This window comes from Tursiops truncatus, chromosome 10 (genome assembly GCF_011762595.2).
Source record: "Tursiops truncatus isolate mTurTru1 chromosome 10, mTurTru1.mat.Y, whole genome shotgun sequence".
Taxonomy (NCBI): Eukaryota; Metazoa; Chordata; class Mammalia; order Artiodactyla; family Delphinidae; genus Tursiops; species Tursiops truncatus.
The window spans coordinates 27993116-28015816 of record NC_047043.1 but is presented as its reverse complement, the minus strand read 5'-3'; the positions used below and the strand labels follow the sequence as shown (position 1 = coordinate 28015816).

Here is a 22701-nt window from a genome sequence, read left to right as displayed (position 1 = left end):
AGGTAGCCCAGTAGTGGGATTGCTGGGCTGTATGGTAGTTCTATTTTTAGTTTTTTAAGGAACCTCCATACTGTTCTCCATGGTGGCTGTATCACTTTACATTCCCACCAACAGTGAAAGAGGGCATATACCCTGAGAAAACCATAATTCAAAAAGAGTCAAGTATCACAATGTTCCTTGCAGCTCTATTTACAATAGCCAGGACATGGAAGCAACCTAAGTGTCCATTGACAGATGAATGGATAAAGAAGATGTGGCACATATATACAATGGAATATTACTCAGCCATAAAAAGAAATGGAATTGAGTCATTTGTAGTGAGGTGGATGGACCTAGAGTCTGTCATCAGAGTGAAGTAAGTCAGAAAGAGAGAAACAAATACTGTATGCTAACACATATATATAGAATCTAAAAAAAAAAAAGTTTCTGAAGAACCTAGGGGCAGGACGGGAATAAAGACGCAGAGACATAGAGAATGGACTTGAGGACACGGGGAGGAGGAAGGGTAAACTAGGACGAAGTGAGAGAGTGGCATGGACATATATATACTACCAAATGTAAAACAGATAGCTAGTGGAAAACAGCCACATAGCACAGGGAGATCAGCTCCGTGCTTTGTGACCACCTAGAGGGTTGGGATAGGGAGGGTGGGAGACACAAGAGGGAAGGGATTTGGGGATATATGTGTACATATAGCTGATTCACTTTGCTGTACGGCAGAAACTAACACAACATTGTAAAGCAATTATACTCCAACAAAGATGTTATAAATAAATAAATAAATAAATAAAATATAGGTGGCTCATGAGATGTTCAGGAGAATCCAAAATGAATACTCCTTGGCATGTTGAGGTTGTAACTACCAGTTTTTACATAGATTTCATATTTTCATTAGATTGAAAAATATTTAGTGCAGTCTGAAAACCGTGAGGTTTTCATATGGTGTGTCATGTATTAATAGCAAATTGAAGTGTTTTTCCTTAAGTACATTACCAATAAAAATGAAGCAGTCACTATAGTGTGAAATGTTTTGTGTGTCTTCTATGATTTGTACTTTAATAATTTTCAGAATTTTTCACCAACAGTTTTCCCAAAATGGAAAACTTTTTTTCTGTTTGCAAAATGATATGCCTTGTTAAAAAACACAAACAAAGCAAGCATCAAACACTTCTGAACAGTATAAAGAAGTCAAAGTAATCTGAAATCCTACCAGCTAGAGAGTAACAACTAGTTAACATTGCAGTAGACATAAACACCTGGAGATACAGATTCTTTGTTAACTTTATATGTGAAAAATACCTCCTGGTTAGTGATTTGCTTTATTTTCCATGGTTACTTTTAATGAACAGAAACTGTTAATTTTAATATCAAATGTGTGAAGTAGGAATCCAGTTTCACTCCCTGCTCCCTAAATGTGGAGCATTATAAGCACCGTGTGTTTTAAGATTCAGTTTTTTCCCCTCACTTTTTGCCTGTTGTAAATCAAGTTTGTCTGTTTATGGACCCTTTATTTTGTTTCATTATCAGTATGTCTGTTTATATGCCAGTACACACTAATTTATAGTATCATACAGTTTTTCTTTATATCTTGGTTAAAAAAAAAGTCCCCTCACTTTCTTTTCACTGAAGTATTTTGGGTGTTCTTGGTCTTTTGTTCTTCTCTACAAATTTAGAACCAGTTTATTTAATTGCTCTCCCAAATCTGTGATATATTTATTCAGTTGCATTGCATCATTGCATCAGTTTTAAGGGAAAATGCTATCTTTATGATAATGAGTTTTCAGTCACTGAACATGGCATGACTTCTCTTTCATATGTCTTCTTTTATGTCTTCCAATAAAACTTCATACTTCTTTTCATGAAGATTCACCTATCTTCTGTTAGACCTATGACTTAGGGTTTATCAAACTACAGCCCATGGGCCAAATCTAAACACCACCTGTTTTTATACTGTCCATGAGCTGAGAATGCTAGCTAGGAATTATACAAATAGTTGGAAAAATTCGAGTGAAGAACAGTATTTAATGACATGTGAAAAATTATATGAAATTGAAATTTTAGTGTTCATAAATAAAATTTTGTTGGAGCATAGCTCTGTTCATTCATTTAAGTATATGACTGCTTTTGCACTACAAATGGCAGAGTTCATTGTTGCAACAGAGATTGTATGGCTTCCAGATCCTAAAATATTTTACTAACTAGCCCATTATAGAAAAAGTTTGCCCAGTTCCCTGACTTAGAATTATTGTTTGTCCTATTGTTTGTTTATGATTGCAGGGTTTCTTTGTGTGTTGGGATAGAGGTGGTGTTTCAGCCTCACTTTGTTTACCTCTATCTCTAGTTCTGATAAGACTTAAACTCCTAATAAGTCATTGTTACCAAAGTGTGTTATATTCTTTAGATATGTGTGGGCAGAGAAAAAGGTTGAAAAACTGTTGATATTATGTTTTATAATAATAATCACTATACCTGGTTTTGGTATTTTACATTTGAGAATTTAATAAAATACAACTTAATTTGCCTATTTGCTGATTTCCCCTTTTGTAGGAAATTAAGAGAGAGACAGAATCCAAGGATGACAATTTGCCCATCAAACGGGAAAGGCAAGGGAATGTAGCAAGTCTTGTACAACGAATAAGCACCTATGGACTTCTAGCCGGAGGAATTCAGCCACATCCACAAACCAAAAACATTAAGAAGAGTATGTAAATAATTTTTTTCCTGTTTATTTAAATCAAAATAGAATGTTGTTTTATAACAGTCCATAAGTTATAGTAAGAAAAATTAGCTCAACCTTTTGTAACAGAATACAAAAACTTCCTGCTTATTCTCATGTTACTACTTATTGGCCCATGTATTCAGTCTTCATCTGGTAATCCAGCATGAGCTGCTGACAGCCGTCTGTAGGGATTGTAAATTAAGATACAAGGCATTGTTTTCTTATTAGTCTTACACACTCTATTAAATAGTTAACACTTTGCCTTAAATTTACTTTAATATCATTTATTTAATGGGATGCTAAAATGTCTGCTCATCCTTAAGCAGTATAGATGTAAGCATTTGATAAAACGTTTTCTTTAGTGGTTAGCCATCTGAACATGTACATTCAGTTTTCCAAGGTGGCTGGCCCAGCAGAGTGCTTTTTAAGTATTCAGTGTAAATATGTTAAGAGAACAGTTTAGCACAGAGAGAGAGCACCATGTTTAAAATTGGACGTGAATTTGAGTCTGTCTTACAACCTTAGATCACTTAAACTCTTGAGTTTTATTTTACTGCTGGTGAGAAAGTTGTAAGAAAAAATGACTGGTAATATTGCTGTTCTCAAAAACTTAGTCTTGGAAAGACTGTTACTCGAAAAAGCATTAAACATATACAAAGTAGTACTACATTTATGGGAGCGGATAGTGTTTTAACATAGTAAACCTGAAGCCCCTTGAGAGACTGAATACTGACTACTATGTTCAATTTGATTTAATAAGTTATAAATGAGTATTTAACCACATTTATCTTCGATCAGTGTCTTTGATGTTGTGGTCCCTTGTGCTTGATGTTGGTACTAAAATGCCTTATGTGCCACGTAGTCTATAATATAAAGAAATTTTGTTTACATACCTTTCACAAATGTAAGACTATTTATGATTTTTATATTGTCCTCATATCTCAACCTGTTACTTTCTATGCTACTGTCTATGAATTTGGGGAAACGTCCACTTTCTGGGTTATATCACCCTTTGATTATTTTCATAAAATGAAAACAGATTTTCATAAAAAACAGGTTTCATGACACTGAGACAGACCAATAAAGGGTTATAGGTGTTCTTTGTTTCCCAGTAAATGCAATGTACAAACAATATTTAGATATTACCCATACTGCTGTCAGCGTACTGCCTGAGGGTGGGCAGTTTACTAGTTCTAGTTGTCCTTGACTCTTTAACTCTGTTTGGGGATTGGGGGATAGATAACAGTATTTCCATATCCTACAGGTGAATCTCTATATAGAATTTCTATGCACAAGGAGAATTTTAGACCCACAAAAGGGTTATTTGTGACCTCTGTTGTAAAACTTATTTACTACTTTCTTTAGCTTTACTGAGCTATAAAGGGACAAATTTCATCTTAAGTAGAGGCTGGACAAAGGACATCAAGGTTATTTTGTCTCCTAATGGGAAAGGACTCTAAATTTTACCTTCCTTGAGAACCCTGGTCATAATTCATTTTCCTGTAAGGAGGAGAAACCATTATACAGTTGGTGCCAGGAGGCTTAGGCTTTTTCCTAAGGATCCTCCATAATTTGTTTTTAAGTACATGTGCTGCAAAGACTGAATTGGTCATTTGGTGCTAGCTAACATTTAAAACAGGATGCAGGTTGTTTTTGCTTTCAGATTACTTTTCCAGGAAAAGCAGCTAATGTTTTTTTTTTCTTTATCAGATTTTTTTTTTTTTGTTACTGTTAGTTTGAATCATATCCTTAATTTATGGAATAGATCAGTTATTCAAAAGCCGTTCATTGTAATGTTAAATAGTAGTATATACCCTTTTAATCAATACCATTAATATTAAAAAAAAAAACATTTTAAAGGTTGGTAATGATAAAGCCTGCATTGTGAAGGTTCATTTCAAATCTTTGTGTGCCAAGACAGGTGAATCTGCATGTGTGTTGAATTTTGTCTAAGCAACTAAAAGGAGAAGTTCAAATAGATAGTATGATATCTGGAGACTGGAATTGTTAGCTATTTTTCTCTAGTCTCCAAAGCCAAAAAGTGTTGGCCTTTTTGCAAACTCTAGTCACAAAACCATTGAAACTTTTGCTATTGCGTGTAAGTTAAGCATGATATCCTCTTTAGTAAGACAGGTATTTTCTAGAGTGAGCACAGAAAATTTTCCAGGATAAAGTTGATTGCAATAAGTTGCTAAAGTTACAGAAAAGAACCAATTTACACTTCTCATAGCAAAAACATGTACAAATGACATTACTGCTGAGACCCTTGTAAAATCAGGCACAAAGATAATGGTGTAGTTTACTTGCACTAAATAAATGACATCTTTCAGCATCACAATTCTATATAACATACAGTGTGGAATATTAGTAGATATTTCACTTTACATTTGGAAAAAAATTGATGCCAGATATGAATCTACTTAAGGCATGTGTGAGGGAAGACATCAGTGCTTGTAACTTTGTATTCCTTACTAGTGGGAACTCATGCTACAAAAGTGATTTTTCACCTAGTTAATAATTATTTTGAATGTAGAAGATACATTTAGATTGATACTGATAGATCACTAGTAGTTATACAGAAAGAAATGATACATGAAAAATTAGTTGACTAAAATGCTAATCTGCACCAGTGTCTCATTCTCAGAGAACAATTGGTAGCATGCCTCCCAATTCTGAGTCATTTTTGAAGAAGATAATTAAAGTTCTGAATATCATCAAAATATGGTCACTGACTATACATCTTTACAGCATACATTACAAAAAGGGGGGGCATATTATTTCAGGCTCTGCTCTTTGACATTAAAATATTCTGACTTATAAGGGGAAATGACTCACTCAAATGACTCCTCCCCAGCTGTGGCCTCTCAAATAAGTGAATGGGGTAGGGTGTTTTGATTTTGTATTCTATTTTGAAAAACTTAAAATCTTACAGAAAAGTTGAAATAATAATTGTACAGTAAACATGGTATATTCTTCACCTAAGCTTGCTGTTAACATTTCGTTATATTGGCTTTATCTCTATATACATGTATAAATACATTTTTAAACTAAATCAGTTGAAAGTATGTTGTAGACATGATACTTCATCCCTAAGCACATGAGTTTTTTTTTATTCGTGACTGTATGATCATGTTTTCTAAGACTTTGATTATCTTAAGTGGTATATCTCAGCAGTATAGCTAGAATCTTGAATAGCTTGAATTTTTCACTTAATGGCCTAAGTAATATGATTATTTTATTGCTGAGGATAAGAAAAAATATTAAAGAAGATTCAGCCATGTAACAAATGGCTCAGTCTTAATGTTTCTTAACTCTTGATGATTATCTTTGCTTACTGGAGAACAAAATTGATAAAAAAATATTTTTTTTATATTAGAAAATTTTAAATGCTATAATAAAATCTGAAGATATACTTTCCAGAACCAAATGAAACCAAAAATGGATCAGAAATCTTTTTGTTGCTATCTCTGAAATTTTAGCATTCAACCTCCCAGCTTCTGAGTGTGGTATGCTTTTTATTTTAGCATTTGCTGGAAAAATTAAAACAATATTCTTCAATAAGAAATAGTTCCACAGTTTAAGAACTCTGTTTGATCTGAATATTTAGATCTATTTTTTAGAACCATGAAATACTTGCCATTTTTGATGACCTACATTTGAAAATACAGGATTTTCTGTTTTAGTAGAAACAGCAAGGAAGGTCACTTTAGTGTGTAATTTCACACAATTTGGTTTTGTTTTTCAAAAAATATAAAATATTTCTAAAAGGTTTTTCTGAAGTTATTTGACATTTACATGTTGAATACCATAATACCTGTGGGTATGAAGACCATAAGAGCAATGTTAGTGTGGACAGTCAAATCTGCCAAATAAAGCTGGGTGTGGATAATGATTCAAAACTCACAGTTTAACAGAGGAAAACATCAAGTTACTGTACTACAGGGGTGATAGTAATGATTATACCTCATAGGGTTTTAGAGGTATTAACACGTTAAGTAAATATTATAAGAAGTGCTCGATAAATGTTTGTAATTATTATTACAGTGTTTTATACTATTAAGAACCATACTAGAGATATATATAATGTGCAGTTAAGATTCAAATGAAAGGGCAGTTCTATACTGGAGTCATTGAGCAAGGTGTATTTAAGCTCTTCTTTAGGTAGGACATATCATTTACGTAAAGATTGGGGAGTATGGCCTTCTATTCTAGTTAGAATTGCAGCCCTTGGAAGACCCATGGAGATAAGTAAGTCCATGGTATTTTCAGGGAGTAAGGATCCAACGTGACTAGAGTACATGAGCTTTGTTAAAGCACTCTAATCTGTAAAGGAGACAGCCTGATACAGTGGGAAGATAAAAGGCTTAGGAGTCAGAAGTGAGTGTCTTCTAGTTTTGCCTCTTTCTTGCAGTTTTTGACGATTACTGCTGAGTTCCTGTTTCTCATTGGTAAAATGATATGTATAACAAGTTTTTATGACCTTTTGTGTGGGAGATGTTTGTGAAGGACTTGGAGTGGTACTGGTACATAAAAGACGAAAATATGTCCCTGTCTTTGTTGTACTTTGTTTATCCTCTTCCTTGTTAATGGGTTTATTTATAAAATACTGATTAAAACAAAAAAACTTGAGGGCTTCCCTGGTGGCGCAGTGGTTGAGAGTCCGCCTGCCGATGCAGGGGACACGGGTTCGTGCCCCGGTCCGGGAAGATCCCACATGCCGGGGTGAGGCTGGGCCCGTGAGCCATGGCTGCTGAACCTGTGCTCTGCAACGGGAGAGGTCACAACAGTGAGAGGCCCGCGTACCACACACACAAAAAAAACTTTATCATTAATTTCTTTGTAGATCCGAAAAGCTATATGGAGTTTACTTAAGAAAATAGTCGTTATAGTTATTTAAAAAAATTGAATTTTGCGTATTCTTTTATTGACAGTTCTACTCTTACATGCGTTTTCTTTTCTGCTTGGTAAAGGTTCTGATACATTTTAGAAATTCAGTAAATATTTATTGACCAATATGTATGGGTAGACATTGTATGTATGGGTAGACATTGTATGTGCCATTTGAAATGTGAAGAATCTCCATATTCCTTTAATTGTGTTGCCAATTAATAGATAAGTTTAATATAGGCACTTGCCTTAACTTATGAGTGAACCATATAAAAATATGGAATCATATGAAAACTTTTTCTTTTTTAAATAAATGACTCACATTTTATAGCAATAGTAGGGAATGTTTAGATGTTTTTATCCAATGTGGATTTTCCTTTGAAAAATGAAAAATTCCTTTGCAGATAATTTTGCATACTATTTTGGAAGAAGACACTCTGGAGAATTATGCTAGTGTGAAAGGAAAAACAACAAAAACAAAGCTTTTGATTAGACTATAACTAGGTTTTAAGTGGAAAAGAGAGCATTGATAGGACATGACTGTTGGGACTGCCCCCAAGATCTTTATTCTTTTTATACATCAGAAAGCACAGGTGCCCAAGTTTGTGTATGTCCCAGGTATAAACTGCCACCTAAATGAGAGGTAAACTCTGTTGTCAACTGTTGTGTCCCGTGAGCAGGCGTGGATCACCCTCTGGCTGTCAGTTTCCTCATCTGTAAAATAGACGTTCGGCTCCTTGTGGGGCCTCACCTGGCCTCAGGGGCCCAGAGCGCTGCTGGGCGGGGTCAGGCCGCTGTCCTCTGGTGGGAGGACGTGGCATCCAGCCTGGACAGCTGCCAGGAGCGCATCCTTGCTGCTGCCGTGACTCCCGTGGGTTAACTGGCAGGTGTCCGATTGGCACATGAAGTGTACAGGGAGTGATTTTCCTTTTTCTTGGCTAAATAGGGCAGGCTCTTTGGGAAGTGTGAAGTTCTGGTGTCTTTGCTGGCAAAGGTTCTGATTCTGCAAAGCTCTTTTAATGTCCTCATCCGGTGTCCATTTCTGTAGATACAACTTTTGCTTCCACTGGTGGGGGGGCTTTGGCTTGGCAGCCAGGCCTCCTGAGCTGCACTGGCTTTCCCTGAGATTGTTAGCCACCTGCAGTTGTATTGTCTCTTTCATAAAACATTGCACATAATAATAGCAAGCAAAAGAGCTGCACAAATGTGTGTTGCCCACGTACAAATGGTGGGGGACCTGCTCTCAGAGAAGATATAATACTGATTCTCTTGTGTGGTTCACTAACAGCTTAAATGAAAGTATTGGGCAGAGGAGGGTACATGTTTAAATTTCAATTTCTTTTTTCAGACATTTACATTTACTATTATTTGAAGTTCTGAATAGCATTTTGTAAGACATAGGACACTAACTTGTGAAATGTAAACAATTACGAATTACTTTTTTTGTTCTGTACTATTAATATGTACTGATTTCACGTTTTGGGGAAATTTCTGAAATGCATGGTAAAAATACTTTCGTCTCTATGCTTCTAAAATTGCTCACATACTTAGTAAATTTTGGTGTGAATGTCTTCTGCAGTATATCAATAAAATTTCAGTGTTTTCACAGAAAAAAATATAACTAGGTTGTTCAAAGCTAATTGATATATGTGCTTGGGGGCGGGAGGCTAATTAATACTCTTTCTTCACTTTAAATCATTTAAAAAGATACTCATACTCATTAAAAAGAATCGTTACATTTTTTAAAGGCCTACATTTCCTAAACATTACTTGTCTGAATAAATAAAGCTTGTTTGAAAAGCTAAAGTAAAATTATTTTTACCTTCACCTGAGTTTGATTTTTATGTCAGAAAATAGAGCTTAAAGAAGATAAAATACATTTGAGATTTGTGCATTTTGTCTTTTTTTTTCAACACAGCTACTCTTAAATTAGTGCATTTGAAGTATCCGTAGCTTTGATCAGGAAGTAGTCTGGAAATCACTGGCTTGGAGGACTTGACTGTGATAAATTTGTTGTGCCAACAGTGTCTTTTATTGTCTCTGTTTCCAGTCTCAAAATTAGCAGTGGATATTTTACTTTTGTATAATCAGTGGGATCAGATACATAAATAGATTTCACTGCTGGGAGCCCACCTTATTTGTAGTTGGTGTGAATTTATTTTAGGATGAAGAGATAGTAGCATGGGGACAAGGTGGAAAGCCAGCCAGAGTAGATTGTGGTTAGCTGTTGAGAGTGCTTCCACGTACTGTTTTTATTCATACAAGCAAATCCTATGACGATAAGCATAGTATGTAAATAAAGGTGCTGCTATTTGTTTTCATGATTTTTCTTAATTTTTTTATGTTACCTCCTTTAGAGACCAAGAAGCGTCAGTGTAAAGTTCTCTTTGAATACATTCCACAAAATGAGGATGAACTGGAGCTGAAAGTGGGAGATACTATTGATATTAGCGAAGAGGTAAGGCAAAAACATGTTTTAGAGATAAAGCAGCAATTGGAATTGATGCTCTGGGGATTAGAAAAATGCTTTGTAAGAATATTCATTTGTTAAATTTATTTTTCCAGTTTCATTTTTTTTTTAATTTTAGGAGACAGACTTTAAAATGGATCTTTAATGACTTAAAGTAAGGCTGTCTTATCTGTAGAAATAAAGCTTTATTCATCCTTGCTATGCCTGTATTTGTGTACTGAATTTGTATCTGTTGACTTTAAGAATAAAATAAGCTTTTTTTAGCTCAAGTTAATATAATCTAAGTAGCTAAGAATATAAACCTTTTCTTTGATTCTTAATTCACTTTAGGTACAAGCCATAAAAATAGAAGGATTTTTTACCTTTTGCCTAGCAAAGGTATACGAAAGCAGAGTGTTTTAAAAAGTTTTGTCTTGTTTGAATTATCACATTCAAATATTAACCCAAAAGCACTTTCCCTCATCTTAGTATCTTAGAATGAGATTTTAAAATATTAAAAAAAATAACCTTTCATATCTCTGCTTTTACCATTAAAGAAATATTAAAGTTTTATTTAGCAGCTAAAGATGCCGTTTTCAAAGTATATGTTTTGATATCATGTATTGCCACTGAGGTTGATTTTGTGTGCTAATATGTAATTTATCACTTGTTATGTTAAACTCCAATGTGTTTAGACAAAAGGCAGTTCTGGTTTATTTCTACCAGGTGGCAATAATAATAGTGTTTATCGAGCCTCTGTTATGTCTGAAGCACCATTCTAAGTGTTTCACACTTATTATTTCCTTTAAGTTTCTAAACAACCTAAGGAGATAGGAATTTTTACCCCTATTTTACAAACAAGAGATTGAATCACAGAGATAAGTGATTGGCTTATCTACTGTTGCTGCATGACACACCATTCCAAATTTTGTGGCAATAAACAACTGTTTCATTAGGTTTGTTAGTTGTGTGGGTCCAGAATTCAGATAGGGCACAGAGGGATGGCTTGTCTCTGCTCTGTGGTGACTGGGGGCCTCAACTGGAAAGGTTCAAAGTTGGGTACTGGTAGAATCATAGGAAGGCTCCTTCACTGACATGTCTAGTTTCCAGAAGCCTCAAAGACCAGGACTCCCTATGGAAAGCCATTATGTAGCCTCTCCATTTGGCTTGGCTTTCTCACTGTATTGGGCTCTCAGGTGTCTCAGGATAGGAGGACTTATTACATGGCAGTTGAGGGCTCTAAGTGTAAGCATTTCAGTGAACACAGTGATAGCCTTTTATAATCCAACCTTGAAAGTGATAGTATCACTTTCACCACATTCTGTTGGTTACAAGAAAGTCATAAGCCAGCAAGATTGAAGGGAGTGGGGACAAAGCCTGCCACTTAATCGGTGGGAGGACTGTCAAGATTACGTGTAGATGAGCATGTGGGTTAGGTGATCTTGTTTCAGGTATTTTTGTGCAAGTTCATATGCCTGGCGTGCAGAGCACCAGAATCTGAACCCACACAATTTGTTTTTGAGTCGGTGCTCTTTACCACTATACTACCCTGCCTTTTAAGAATTCCTTAATTAATAGGAATTTTATAGAGTTATTTACCCTAACTACCCAATTGCTGTCAATTTGGGATTTCAGGTATAGTTAACAGTTTGATGATGTTCCCTTAGTTGTACCCGTTCCAGTTTGTTCTACGTATTTCCATCACACCTGGTTTGAAGAACTCTCAATCCTTTGGTGCCTCCTTAAGTCTGCTAAAAATTCTAAACTCTTCATATTTACCGCCTTATATTTCTCTCTTAAATAGCATGTATTCTAGGCACCTCGTATTTCAGCTATATATTCCATTAATAAGTCCTTTATTTTTATGGTATCACATTTTTCACATGCTTTGTGTCTGGTAAACTCTCATTTAGCCTTAACTGTCCAGCTCTTTTGCCATTTGCTTTTAGGGGAGCGTTTTTTGATTCGTATATGCCTTTCCTTTGTGCTTCTACAGCATTTTGTTCACACTTTTGCTATAACACCTCTCACATTGTATTGTAACTATCTGCTCATTGTTTGTTTTCTTCTTTAGATTGTTTTATTCAAGGACAGAGATTTCTCATGTGCAAATTTGAATATTTTCCTATCAGTTAACACCATGACTTGTACATAGTGCCTGTTGGATGAATAACTTATTAAATTTTCCTTTGTAACTGTGATGAGATGAAAAACTTTTTTTAATATTTTAAACAGAAAAAAGAACCTTTTCTAGCTATGATATTGCATGTACTGCTGTCAAGTAAATTTTGATAGTAAATAGTTTACTCTTTAAAAAATTATTTTTACTTAAGACCTCTTAGCATCCTTAGAAGAAATTATACATTTTTAAAATTATTAATATTATTAAATAACTTCATAACTTATTATTATTAAATAATAATAAGCCTCATTATTTGTGAATGTAAACATTTCTCTAAGGAGTTTCGTTCCTGAGAATATTTCTGGTTGGGGTTGGGAGTGTTCAGTTGAGCCTGGCATCTGGACTTTTAAAAATAAGTGATTCTTTTTCATACTTGGGTTAAGACTCACTGTTCAAGTAAAATAGATAAATTACTTAGTAATTTTTTGTGCCATTTAGGAAGTTATATTCTTATATTCATAAAACTTTTTCCAAATCAGAAATTTTCAAATGCTTAAATAATGTATGTCATAACTACAGACAGAGGCTCCATAGTGTTTAAAACAGTGACATTGCAGAAGAGAGCTATCTTCTTGTTGCTGTTAATACGTTATTCTTGGTTATCTGATACTTTCATGAAAATTACTTGCTTCATAGATTACAGTTGATCATAAATTCTCGTTGTTAAGTGTTGCAAAGTGCTATTGATATATGATTAATCCCATATATGATTAATCCAATCCACACAGATTTAATCTACTCAAAATATATTTTTTCCCTTTGTGTTTTCTTGTAGATTTAAAGGGATTATTTTGCATCACTAACTTTGTGCTCATTCACTTCTATAGCTCAGTTTTTCTGTGGGGGAAGTGAAAACTTAAGAGAAATTTTTATTATCTTTGAGTTGTGAACTCTTTCAGGTAGAAGAAGGCTGGTGGAGTGGAACCCTGAACAACAAGTTGGGACTGTTTCCCTCAAATTTTGTGAAAGAGTTAGAGGTAACAGATGATGGTGAAGCTCATGAAGCCCAGGATGATTCAGGTAGACTATTTAAAAAATTTGAATAGACTTAAATAAACTTTATATTTTATCTAGTGTTTATTTTGTATTTTTTAAAACTCTAGTCTTACTTTTGAACTAAGAGCTTTATCTTATCTACCTTAAAAAAGCACTTTATGACAGGGACTTAAAGTGAGTATTTGCCTAAATATCTAGGCAAAGAATTTACTATTTTTCCTTCCAATGTCTGCTTCAACCAGAAGTAAACGTATAGTACCCTTATTATGAAACAATACTACTTATGTTATCTGATTTCTTTCCACTTAAGACCTACTTATATACAATTTTGCCCAGAGTTTGCAAATGGCTGAACTACTTCAGAAATAGTAGAAGTTTAAAAAAAATCTTCCTCTGGTTATTTTCTATATTCACATAATAGATTTTGTTTTCCATGTGCAGCCAGAATGTCATTTAAATTATTTTGTGATCTCTGTCATTTAGAGACTCACCTATAAATTAATCTTAAATTTGTTCACTGTTCAAAAGTACGATTGAAAAAGATTTTATCCCAAAGCTAGATTTAATTTTTTTTACGTCTGTGAATTGCTGTGGGATTTAGGAGAATTTTTTTTTTTTTAAGAGAAACTAAATTCATAAGTGATAGTGTAGGGATAAGTAGATCTTTTTCTTTATGGAAAAGTATGTGTAATGAGAATGTTCAGGGTTTTGTACTTGCATTAACTAGTATTATTTGGCAGTTTTATAATGGTTAGATAGATTCAGATATTGAGGTATAGACATACAACCTTAAGGTTGCCAGTATTGCCTTTTTTTTCAGAGACAGTGTAATGTCAAGATATGAAGACTATTGTTTTAGTCCATTAGGGCGGCTATAACAAAATACCACAGACTGGGTAGCATAAACAACAGAAATTTATTTCTCACAGTTCTGGAGGCTGGGAAGTCCAAGATCAAGGTGAGCCAGCATAGTTGAGTTCTAGTGAGGCCCTCTTCCTGATGCATGGTTGGTGACTTCTCACTTTGTCCTCACATGGTGGAAGAGGCAAGGGATCTCTCTGGAGCCTCTTTTGTAAGGCACTAATCCCATTCCTGAGGGTCCTGCCCTCATGACCTAGTCACCTCTCAAAAGCCCCACCTCTTAATTTGTGGGGTTAGGATTTCAACATAGGAATTTTGCAGGGACACAAATTTGCAGACCATAGCAACTATATATCATTCAAAACAATGAGATGAAGTCTTAAGGTTGTCCAGACTGTTTCTGTACCTAGTACTTCATACTGCATTCCAGTGGACACTTCTGTTTTTTAATCTATCTAGGATGTTGGGCTCCATGATGGCATGGAGTGTGGTTTGGTCATCTTTGCTTAACTGTAGTTTCTTAGTGTGCAAAATGGGAATAATAATTTTTACCTAAGAGGACTGTTCTGTGAACTAGCAAGATAGTTTCTAAGCATAATGCTTGCAACATTGCAGATTGTTTTGAACCTAGTTTCTTTTGCTTCTTTTTGTCAGTGCCTTCAATATTTTGAAATTAAGTAGGAAAGCATTATAAGGTTGTTATGTGTAGCAAATGCAATTTGTAAGCCTCACTGTCCTCAATGGTGAGGGAATAAATTTTAGAGAAAAAAATTAAATCATTTTACATTTAATAGATGGTAATAGTAAACATAATTTATAAAAGGTATCTAGAAATCATTGTTGAGATAATTCCTGAAGTTTTTGTGATGCATTTTTAGTTCTACCATTTTAAACCTTATAAAGAAAGTTCTCTGAAATTTTTATCCTCATCCATAATTATGGTTTGTTTGCACATGAAAGATTTATGCAGTTTTTTTCTCCTTCTTCTCAAGAAAGTGTTGAGCTTTGAAAAAAGTCAAGTAATGAAATGGTAGAATAGGGCATGAAATGATAGAGCAAGCTCACAGACATCTAGGTTTAGAGCTACAAAGTCCTAGTGCCACCCTCTCATTCTGTAACAGAGAAACCTAAAACTTTTAGAAATTACCACTTAATATTACTCTACATACATATTCTTAGAAGACTCAAGACTTCTAAGAATTTTCTGTTTCTGATCTCATTCCTGTGTACTTTTGCTCACTACCTCTCACTTTATGGGTCCATCCTTTAAACTGCAGTACAGTGATTTTTTTTTTTTTGAAACTTTTTTTTTAACTTGGAGCAACATTGCAAAAATAGAGAGGTCCCATAGTACCCTTTATCCATATTCACCACCAATTGTTAACATTTTGCCTCATTTGCTAATTTATTACTAAATTTCTATTTAAAAATCTGGGGGGAGGGCTTCCCTGGTGGCGCAGTGGTTGGGAGTCCGCCTGCTGATGCAGGGGACACGGGTTCGTGCCCCGGTCCGGGAAGATCCCACATGCCGCGGAGCGGCTGGGCCCGTGAGCCATGGCCGCTGAGCCTGCGCATCCGGAGCCTGTGCTCCGCAATGGGAGAGGCCACAACAGTGAGAGGCCCGCGCACCGGAAAAAAAAAAAAAAAATCTGGGGGTCTTTTTTCCCTTTACCTTTAAGTACTTCAGTGTGTATTTCCTAAGAACAAGGGCAGTCTCTTATAACTACAGTACAGTTATCAAAATCAAGATATTTAATGTTACCAATACTGTTTAATTCACAGTCCATATACAGAATTCTTAATTGTTCTAGTATACTTTACATAGCTATTTTTTTCTCCTAGACAAGACCATGCAGAAAATTTATTTAAGTTTCTTTTGTTTAGAATAGATCCCCAACCTTTCTCTGTTTTTCTTGACCTTGACATTTTTAAAGAGTTTAGGCTAGTTATTTTGTATAATGGATTCCAGTTTGGAGTTTCAGGTTATATTTTTATTGATAGGGCTACAGAATGATGATGTCTCATTGTATTGTATGGAGGACACATGTGCTTTGTGTCTTTTATTACTGGTGATGTTAAATTTGATTACTTGGTTAAAGCTGTGCTGCTACTGTAAGTTTACTGTTTTTTTCCTTCTAATTGATAAGTGTCTTGTGGGGAGGTACTTTGAGACTATGTAAATATCTTATTCCTCATCAGACTTTCACTCAGCAGTTAAAGCATCCACAGATAAATTTTGCCTGAATCAGTTTTTACTGTGATAGTTGCAAAATGATGATTTTCTAATTCTATCATCCCATCTGTTTATTATTTGACATTCTTCTATAGAGAAGAATTTTGCTTTCTCCCCAGTTGTTTTTTTTTTTTTAAATCAGCGTGGACTCATCAGTTGTTTCTTTTTTATTCACTAGGTATTAATCTATTATTGCCATTATTATTTATTTTGATACTGCCAGGTTTGGCCAGTGAGAGAGCCTTCAAACTAGTTTCTGTGACATTTAAAAAAATTAACCTTATTGGAAATACAATTTACATACAGTAAACTGTGTATATGTAAAATGTACAATTTGATGATTTTGACAACTGTATACATCCATGAAAACCACTACCACAATAAATGTACAGGACATTTCTATCATCTTTATGATGCCTTGTAAACTGAGCCCTTAAACTATGTACAAAATTTAAAGTCCATATGGAACCACTAGCAAAAGACAAATTTAAATTTGGATGTAGTTCATTACTTTCATAATTATAAAACTTTGGGCATTCCTTGCAGCATTCAGCCTTCTTTGAATTTTAGTAACCTTGCAGAATCATATCTGTTAAAAATGTACTTCCTTGCTTGCTTAACCCCTTTCCAATAGCAGTGCATTCTAAATGTGGAGCTTTGTGATTATGGGGTGGGAAGTCAGTGGTTGAAGTACACTGTAATTCCTTTTTTTTTTTAACTCTAATTTTTAGGCAGAAAGTTTTTGCATATTGATGTAAATGCCAGGAAGTGAGTACTTTATAAGGTCTTTAGAACTTTAGTGATAAAGGCATAGAGTCCTTTAAGTTTTAATGTAAGAGTTTGATATCTTATGCATTATGACTTAGAGAATTCATGTCCACTATTCCTGTGTCCTAACAAAATATAACATCTTCTATGTATAACTGGTGTTTTGATAGTCTTTTTTAGTCAGTAAAATGGTGTATGTTTCTGGTAACTGTTAAAAGAATTACCAACTGTACATAATACATTTTTTAATTTGTTTTTTGCTTATAGTATTAGAATGCCATATCCACTGCATTTGTTTATTTTACATAGTTTCTTCTTACACTCCTTTACATTTAGTAGAGCTCTTCTCTTCTTTTAATAAATAAACTGAAGTATATAGGATGATGTTCATGGTTTGACCAGTTAAATTCTAGCTATTACTGCTAAGAAGGTAATTCTGACTCTAGGCAGTAGGTTGACAGTATTACCTGAGCCTTAGGGTAATTTATTTTTATGCCCTCAGTTTTCATTGAAGAACGGTGGTATAAAAGCTATAAAAAAAAGCCCCTATTATATTTAGGAATGTGGTAAACTTATAATCTATTCTGTTACTCAGTGGTTTCTATATAAAATCTCAAGATTAGTATCTTTTTAGTAGTCAATTTCAGGAAAAGCTTTGCTTCTCTAGGGAAGTGTGATGTTTCTGTTTTTATAATGAAATGACTGCCCTTTAATTTTGTTAAATATTCTTAGCCTTTCTTGTTTAGAGTGTCTTTTTGTCACCTTTCAGATTCCACTTATTTCCTAAGTAGGACTTGCTTTCAGTTTTCCTTCTTTTTAATAAAGCCAGTGACTATATCTACTGGTATTTTATCCCTTGTTAAGTCTTCTCCCCACATTAAGCCTATAAAAATCTCCATTTTTGGACTTCCGTGGTGGTGCAGTGGTTAAGAATCCGCCTGCCAATGCGGGGGACACGGGTTCAAGCCCTGGTCCGGGAAGATCCCACATGCCATGGAGCAACAAAGCCAGTGCGCCACAACTACTGAGCCCACATGCCACAACTACTAAAGCCTGTGCGCCAGAGCCTGTGCTCCGCAACAAAGAGAAGCCACCACAATTAGAAGCCCGCGCACCACATCAAAGAGTAGCCCCCGCTTACCGCAAACAGAGAAACCTGCTCACAGCAACGAAGACCCAACGTGGCCAAAAATAAATAAATAAATTTATTTAAAAAAAAAATTTCCAGTTTGATGTCTAAACAGGCATCTTGAACTAAGATGGTCAAAACTGATCTTCTTCTGTACAGTCTTCTTCATCTGAGCTAATGGCAACTCCATCCTTCTTTTACTTAGACCAAAGAATTGGATTCACCTTTTACTCTTCGTAATACCACACTCTATACTTGATTCAGTAACAGACTGTGTCACCTACTAAATAAATGTACAGAATCTGTTTTCTTTTACCACCTCAACAGCTGCTACCCTGGTGTAAGTTACCTTTTCCTGTATAATTGCAATAGTCTGTTATTTGCCATTACCTCCCTACTGAATGTTAAAGTGCTTACCTTCCAGTAGCTGTCCATTTTACTTAGAGTAAAAGCCAAAGTCTTCTTAAATTGGCTATAGAACCCTCCAAGACCTGGCACCACCAAATGTCTCCCCCCCGCCTCTCTGACTTTATCTCCTACTTAACCATCCCCTTTGTTCTCATTAGTCTTCTTACTGTTTTTAAAGATGTCAGGAACATTTCTGTCTCACAGCCTTTGTACTTGCTGTATACATTTGCCCTGAATGTTCTTTGAGATATCCTTAATGGCTTTCAGTTTGATTTCAGGATTCTCCTCAGAAATCACCTTTTCAGTGAGGCCTTTCCTAATAGCTCTGTATAAAACAGCAAAAAGCTTCTATCTTCCATTCTTTAATTCCCTTATCTTCTTTGATACATTTGTTATTATTTCTTATTTATTTTCTTATTGTCTGTCTACCCCCATAGTAGAATATAGATTTTGTTTTGTTCACTGCTGCATACCTAGTTTCTAAAACAGTGTCGCAGTGTTGCTCAGTGGAGGAATGAATGCATAGTGGTTTGAGGTGTACAGAGAACTTTTCAAATACTTTGTCATGTTAAATCCTCATAATTTTTGAAGTTAGCGTCACCTCCACTTTAAAGGTGAAGAAATTATAACTCAGATTATTTAACCACCAAGTGGTAAAATCACAACTGGAATTCTCTTCTTCGGATCTTTTTACTTTACTATTTTATTTAACATATGGGGGTGAGGCTGTTAGGTAATTCTCACTGTTGTAGCTCATGTGTTTGCATGTCAGTCATGCCTATAGAACTGTCTTTTCATGTACTTTCACCCCTGTGAGAAATATGAGCAGTAATATGTGGGTTCGATGGCATTTCCCATGGACTCAGTGCATTCCCAGATCTGAAATTTAAAAGTTGAAGTGAAATTCTAAATATAAATACTATTATTTAGTTAGTTCAACATTCGTATGTTTGTTCATTCAGTATATTGAGTGCTTATTGTTGAGCATATTGTGCATGTTTATGGGAATACAATGATGAGCAACATAGTCATGATTATTCCCCATATTTGAAGCTTTTGGTCCATGGAGAAAGAAAAGAATATTAGACAAGTGATTATAATTCAGCATGAGAAATATTTGTGGCAGGAAGATTCAGGGTGCTATAGATGTGTAAAGAGCTAACTCAGACTGAGAAGGATATAAGGGAATGCGCCCCATAGGAAGTTAAAGATTGAGATCTCAGAATGGGTACGAGATCCCTAGGCAGGTTTGTGGCAGAGGGTAAAGAATGAGCAGAGCAGTTTCAAGATCCTGAAAGAGATTCAATTCAGAGGGATTATAGAGTGTATAGTTGGATGTGGTAAGTTTTGAGGCTAGAGAAATTGTTGGGTCAGGCTTAAGAAGGCATTACAGGACTGGTAGTCAAGTCACAGAGAAGCCTTAGAGGGGAGAGAAATGATCAGATTACTTTATTTATATAAATTTATTTTATTTATTTTTTGGCTGCTTTGGGTCTTTGTTGCTGCGCATGGGCTTTCCTCTAGTTGTGGCGAGCGGGGGCTACTCTTCGTCGCAGTGGGCGGGCTTCTCATTGCGGTAGCTTCTTTTTTTGTGGAGCATGGGCTCTAGACATGTGGGCTCAGTAGTTGTGACTCGTGGGCTCTGGAGCGCAGACTCAGTAGTTGTGGCGCACAGGCTTAGTTGCTCTGCAGCATGTGGCATCTTCCCGGACCAGGGCTCAAACCCATGTCCCCTGCACTGGCAGGCGGATTCTCAACCACTATGCCACCAGGGAAGCCCCAGATTACCTTTTAGATAGAGTGGTTTGGTTGCAGTGTCAAGGGTGGATTGGAGGAGAATAAGATTGGGGTAGCGAGACCAGTTGAGAATGTTTTGATAATTTAGGTAGAAATAGTATTAACCTAAACTAGAGAAGTGATCATGTGAATGGAGAAACACGGGTAGCATTCCTGTGCTAAATAGGCGGTATAAAGAACTGCACCTTGTGATGATGGGATGATGGGGAATAACTGAGAAAGAAGAGTCGAGGCTACCAGATCTTTGGTCAGTAAGCTGGGTAGATGATGTCATTTGCAGAGAAGGGATAATTTTTGGGAGAAGATGATGAATTCACTTTTGGAGATGTTGACTTTGAGTCCTGTGGGGGTGTCAGGGCATCCAAGTGAAGATATCTGGTAGTCAGTTGTATGTGTGTGTCTGAAACCTTGAAAAGAAATTTGGGGTGGATGTCCAAAATTGAGGCTTGAAAGTATGTTAGGTGATACAAGAAACCATGGAGTTGGATGAGATTACCTAGGGAGGATGTCTAGGGTGAAAAGGGAATACAGCCTAAGATAGAATCCTGCGTAGCAACATTTATGGTCTAGGCCAAGACAGAGTAACTGAAAAGAAGACCAAGAAGGCACAGAGAGAGAGCCAGGAGGCAACCTGTGAGTGAGTGGTCATCATGGGAAGGGAGTGTTTCAGGGAGGACATGGACAGTAGTGTCAGATGCTGCTGCAAGGTTAAATAAGATAAGTAAGGTAAGAAATAAAATGTAATCCTGATTTAGGGTTGAAGAAATCATTAATGACCTGGACAAAAGCAGTGAAGAGAGGTGATTGGTAAGTGTAAAGCAGTGTAGCAACATATACTCCAGAATGTTTTCCTTCTTTTCTTAAGAAGGAAAAGTCTTGATCATTTTCAAATGCTAATGGCAGAGGACAAGTAGAGGGGCAGAAGCTGAAGATGCAAATTCAGAAGAATGGGACTTATCAGCAGAACAGGATTTACTCAGGAGGTGGGAGGAAATGAGATTTACATTATAGGTATCATGATTAGTTTCAATTTATTGGAGGTACTTCAGAGTTAGTGCCCAGAAGCTGAGGGCGAGATAATCTGACTTTTAATTTCTTCTATAAGAAAGGAGAGAAGCGAAGAATGAGGTGCAGAGTGAAGAGGTCAGAATTTTGAGAAGACTAAAAAGGTCCCAACAGGGATTGTTAAATGTTTTGAGCCATGTATACCTCTGGGCTTTACCGGGCTACTAGAGGGATACATTGCACAAAATGTTTAAGAAACTCTGGTAGATTGTTCTTTAGGAGTTCTCGTGTCTTACGTTCATTCTCTTCGGAGGAGTCAATCTGAGGTTTCATTTCATTATTCAGGCTCTGAAAAGGAAGATGATGCTTATTGCTAGTGGGGCACAGGATCCTTGTAGAATGGTGATGGACCCTGGGTGTGCTAAAGGTGGTGGATAGAAATTTGGTGATCTGCAGCCTAGTCTCCAGGAGTTAAGATGGTGCACAATTTACTTTGGTGTCTAATCTCACATTAGCTTTCACCTTGCACTCCTTCTCCTGGTGAGTAAGGAAGAATGTTCTGGGGCTTCAGTGCTTTTACTGGTAATATGTTATATGAGTCTTTACAAGTTGTTGTTAGAGCCAGATGCTCTTTCTAAATGATTCTTTTTAGGAACTAAGGAATACAGATTTTAAGTTCATAACACACAAACACAACATTTTCTTAGGAAATGCAGGAGTATCATAAAAATCTTTGAATGATGGTGAAAGATATTCTTCTCTGGAGTAAAAAGAGGGGGAATTTATGCCAGCAACTAAAGTAGATTCCAAGTTCTTCTACTTGGTTTACATGTTTTACCTTAATGTAAGACCCATTCACTTTAATAGTGAACTTGGATTGCTTCCATTAAGTGCTTTGTATTTTCATCAGGTTTCTTACTTTATATTATTTTTCTTTAGCACTCAGTGCAGTTCACATAATGATTCTTGTTTGTTTGTTTTTTCAAAAAGTAGTTGTATTTTGGGGCTCTTGGTGGTTTTAAGTCATTTTATATGGAGGTGCAAGTCATCAAGTAGTTTTTGCTGTAGAGATTTCATGAGAAAGGGAGGAAGGGAGAGTTTTAGGTTTAATAGGAAGATTTGCTGTTACGTTTTATGACTGACAGTGCCATACATAAGATGCAAATATAATTTTTTTTAAAGCTTAGCAATGCAAGGACAATCTCTGATGGATAAAACATGGGCATAAAAATATTAGAAATACCTTATAGGGTAAGATTTCTGTTTT

General features: G+C 35.7%; 1 protein-coding gene across 3 annotated transcripts in view; it reads left to right on the top strand.

Annotated features, from left to right (window-relative positions):
- Positions 1-22701, top strand: part of CD2AP (CD2 associated protein) — a 103751-nt gene that overhangs the window by 39105 nt on the left and 41945 nt on the right. For all 3 annotated transcript variants that reach the window (XM_019949849.3, XM_019949851.3, XM_019949850.3), the window contains 3 exons: positions 2548-2701; positions 9964-10064; positions 13137-13257. In XM_019949849.3, coding sequence (XP_019805408.1) covers positions 2548-2701; positions 9964-10064; positions 13137-13257 — 376 coding nt within the window. The remainder of the gene's footprint in view (positions 1-2547; positions 2702-9963; positions 10065-13136; positions 13258-22701) is intronic.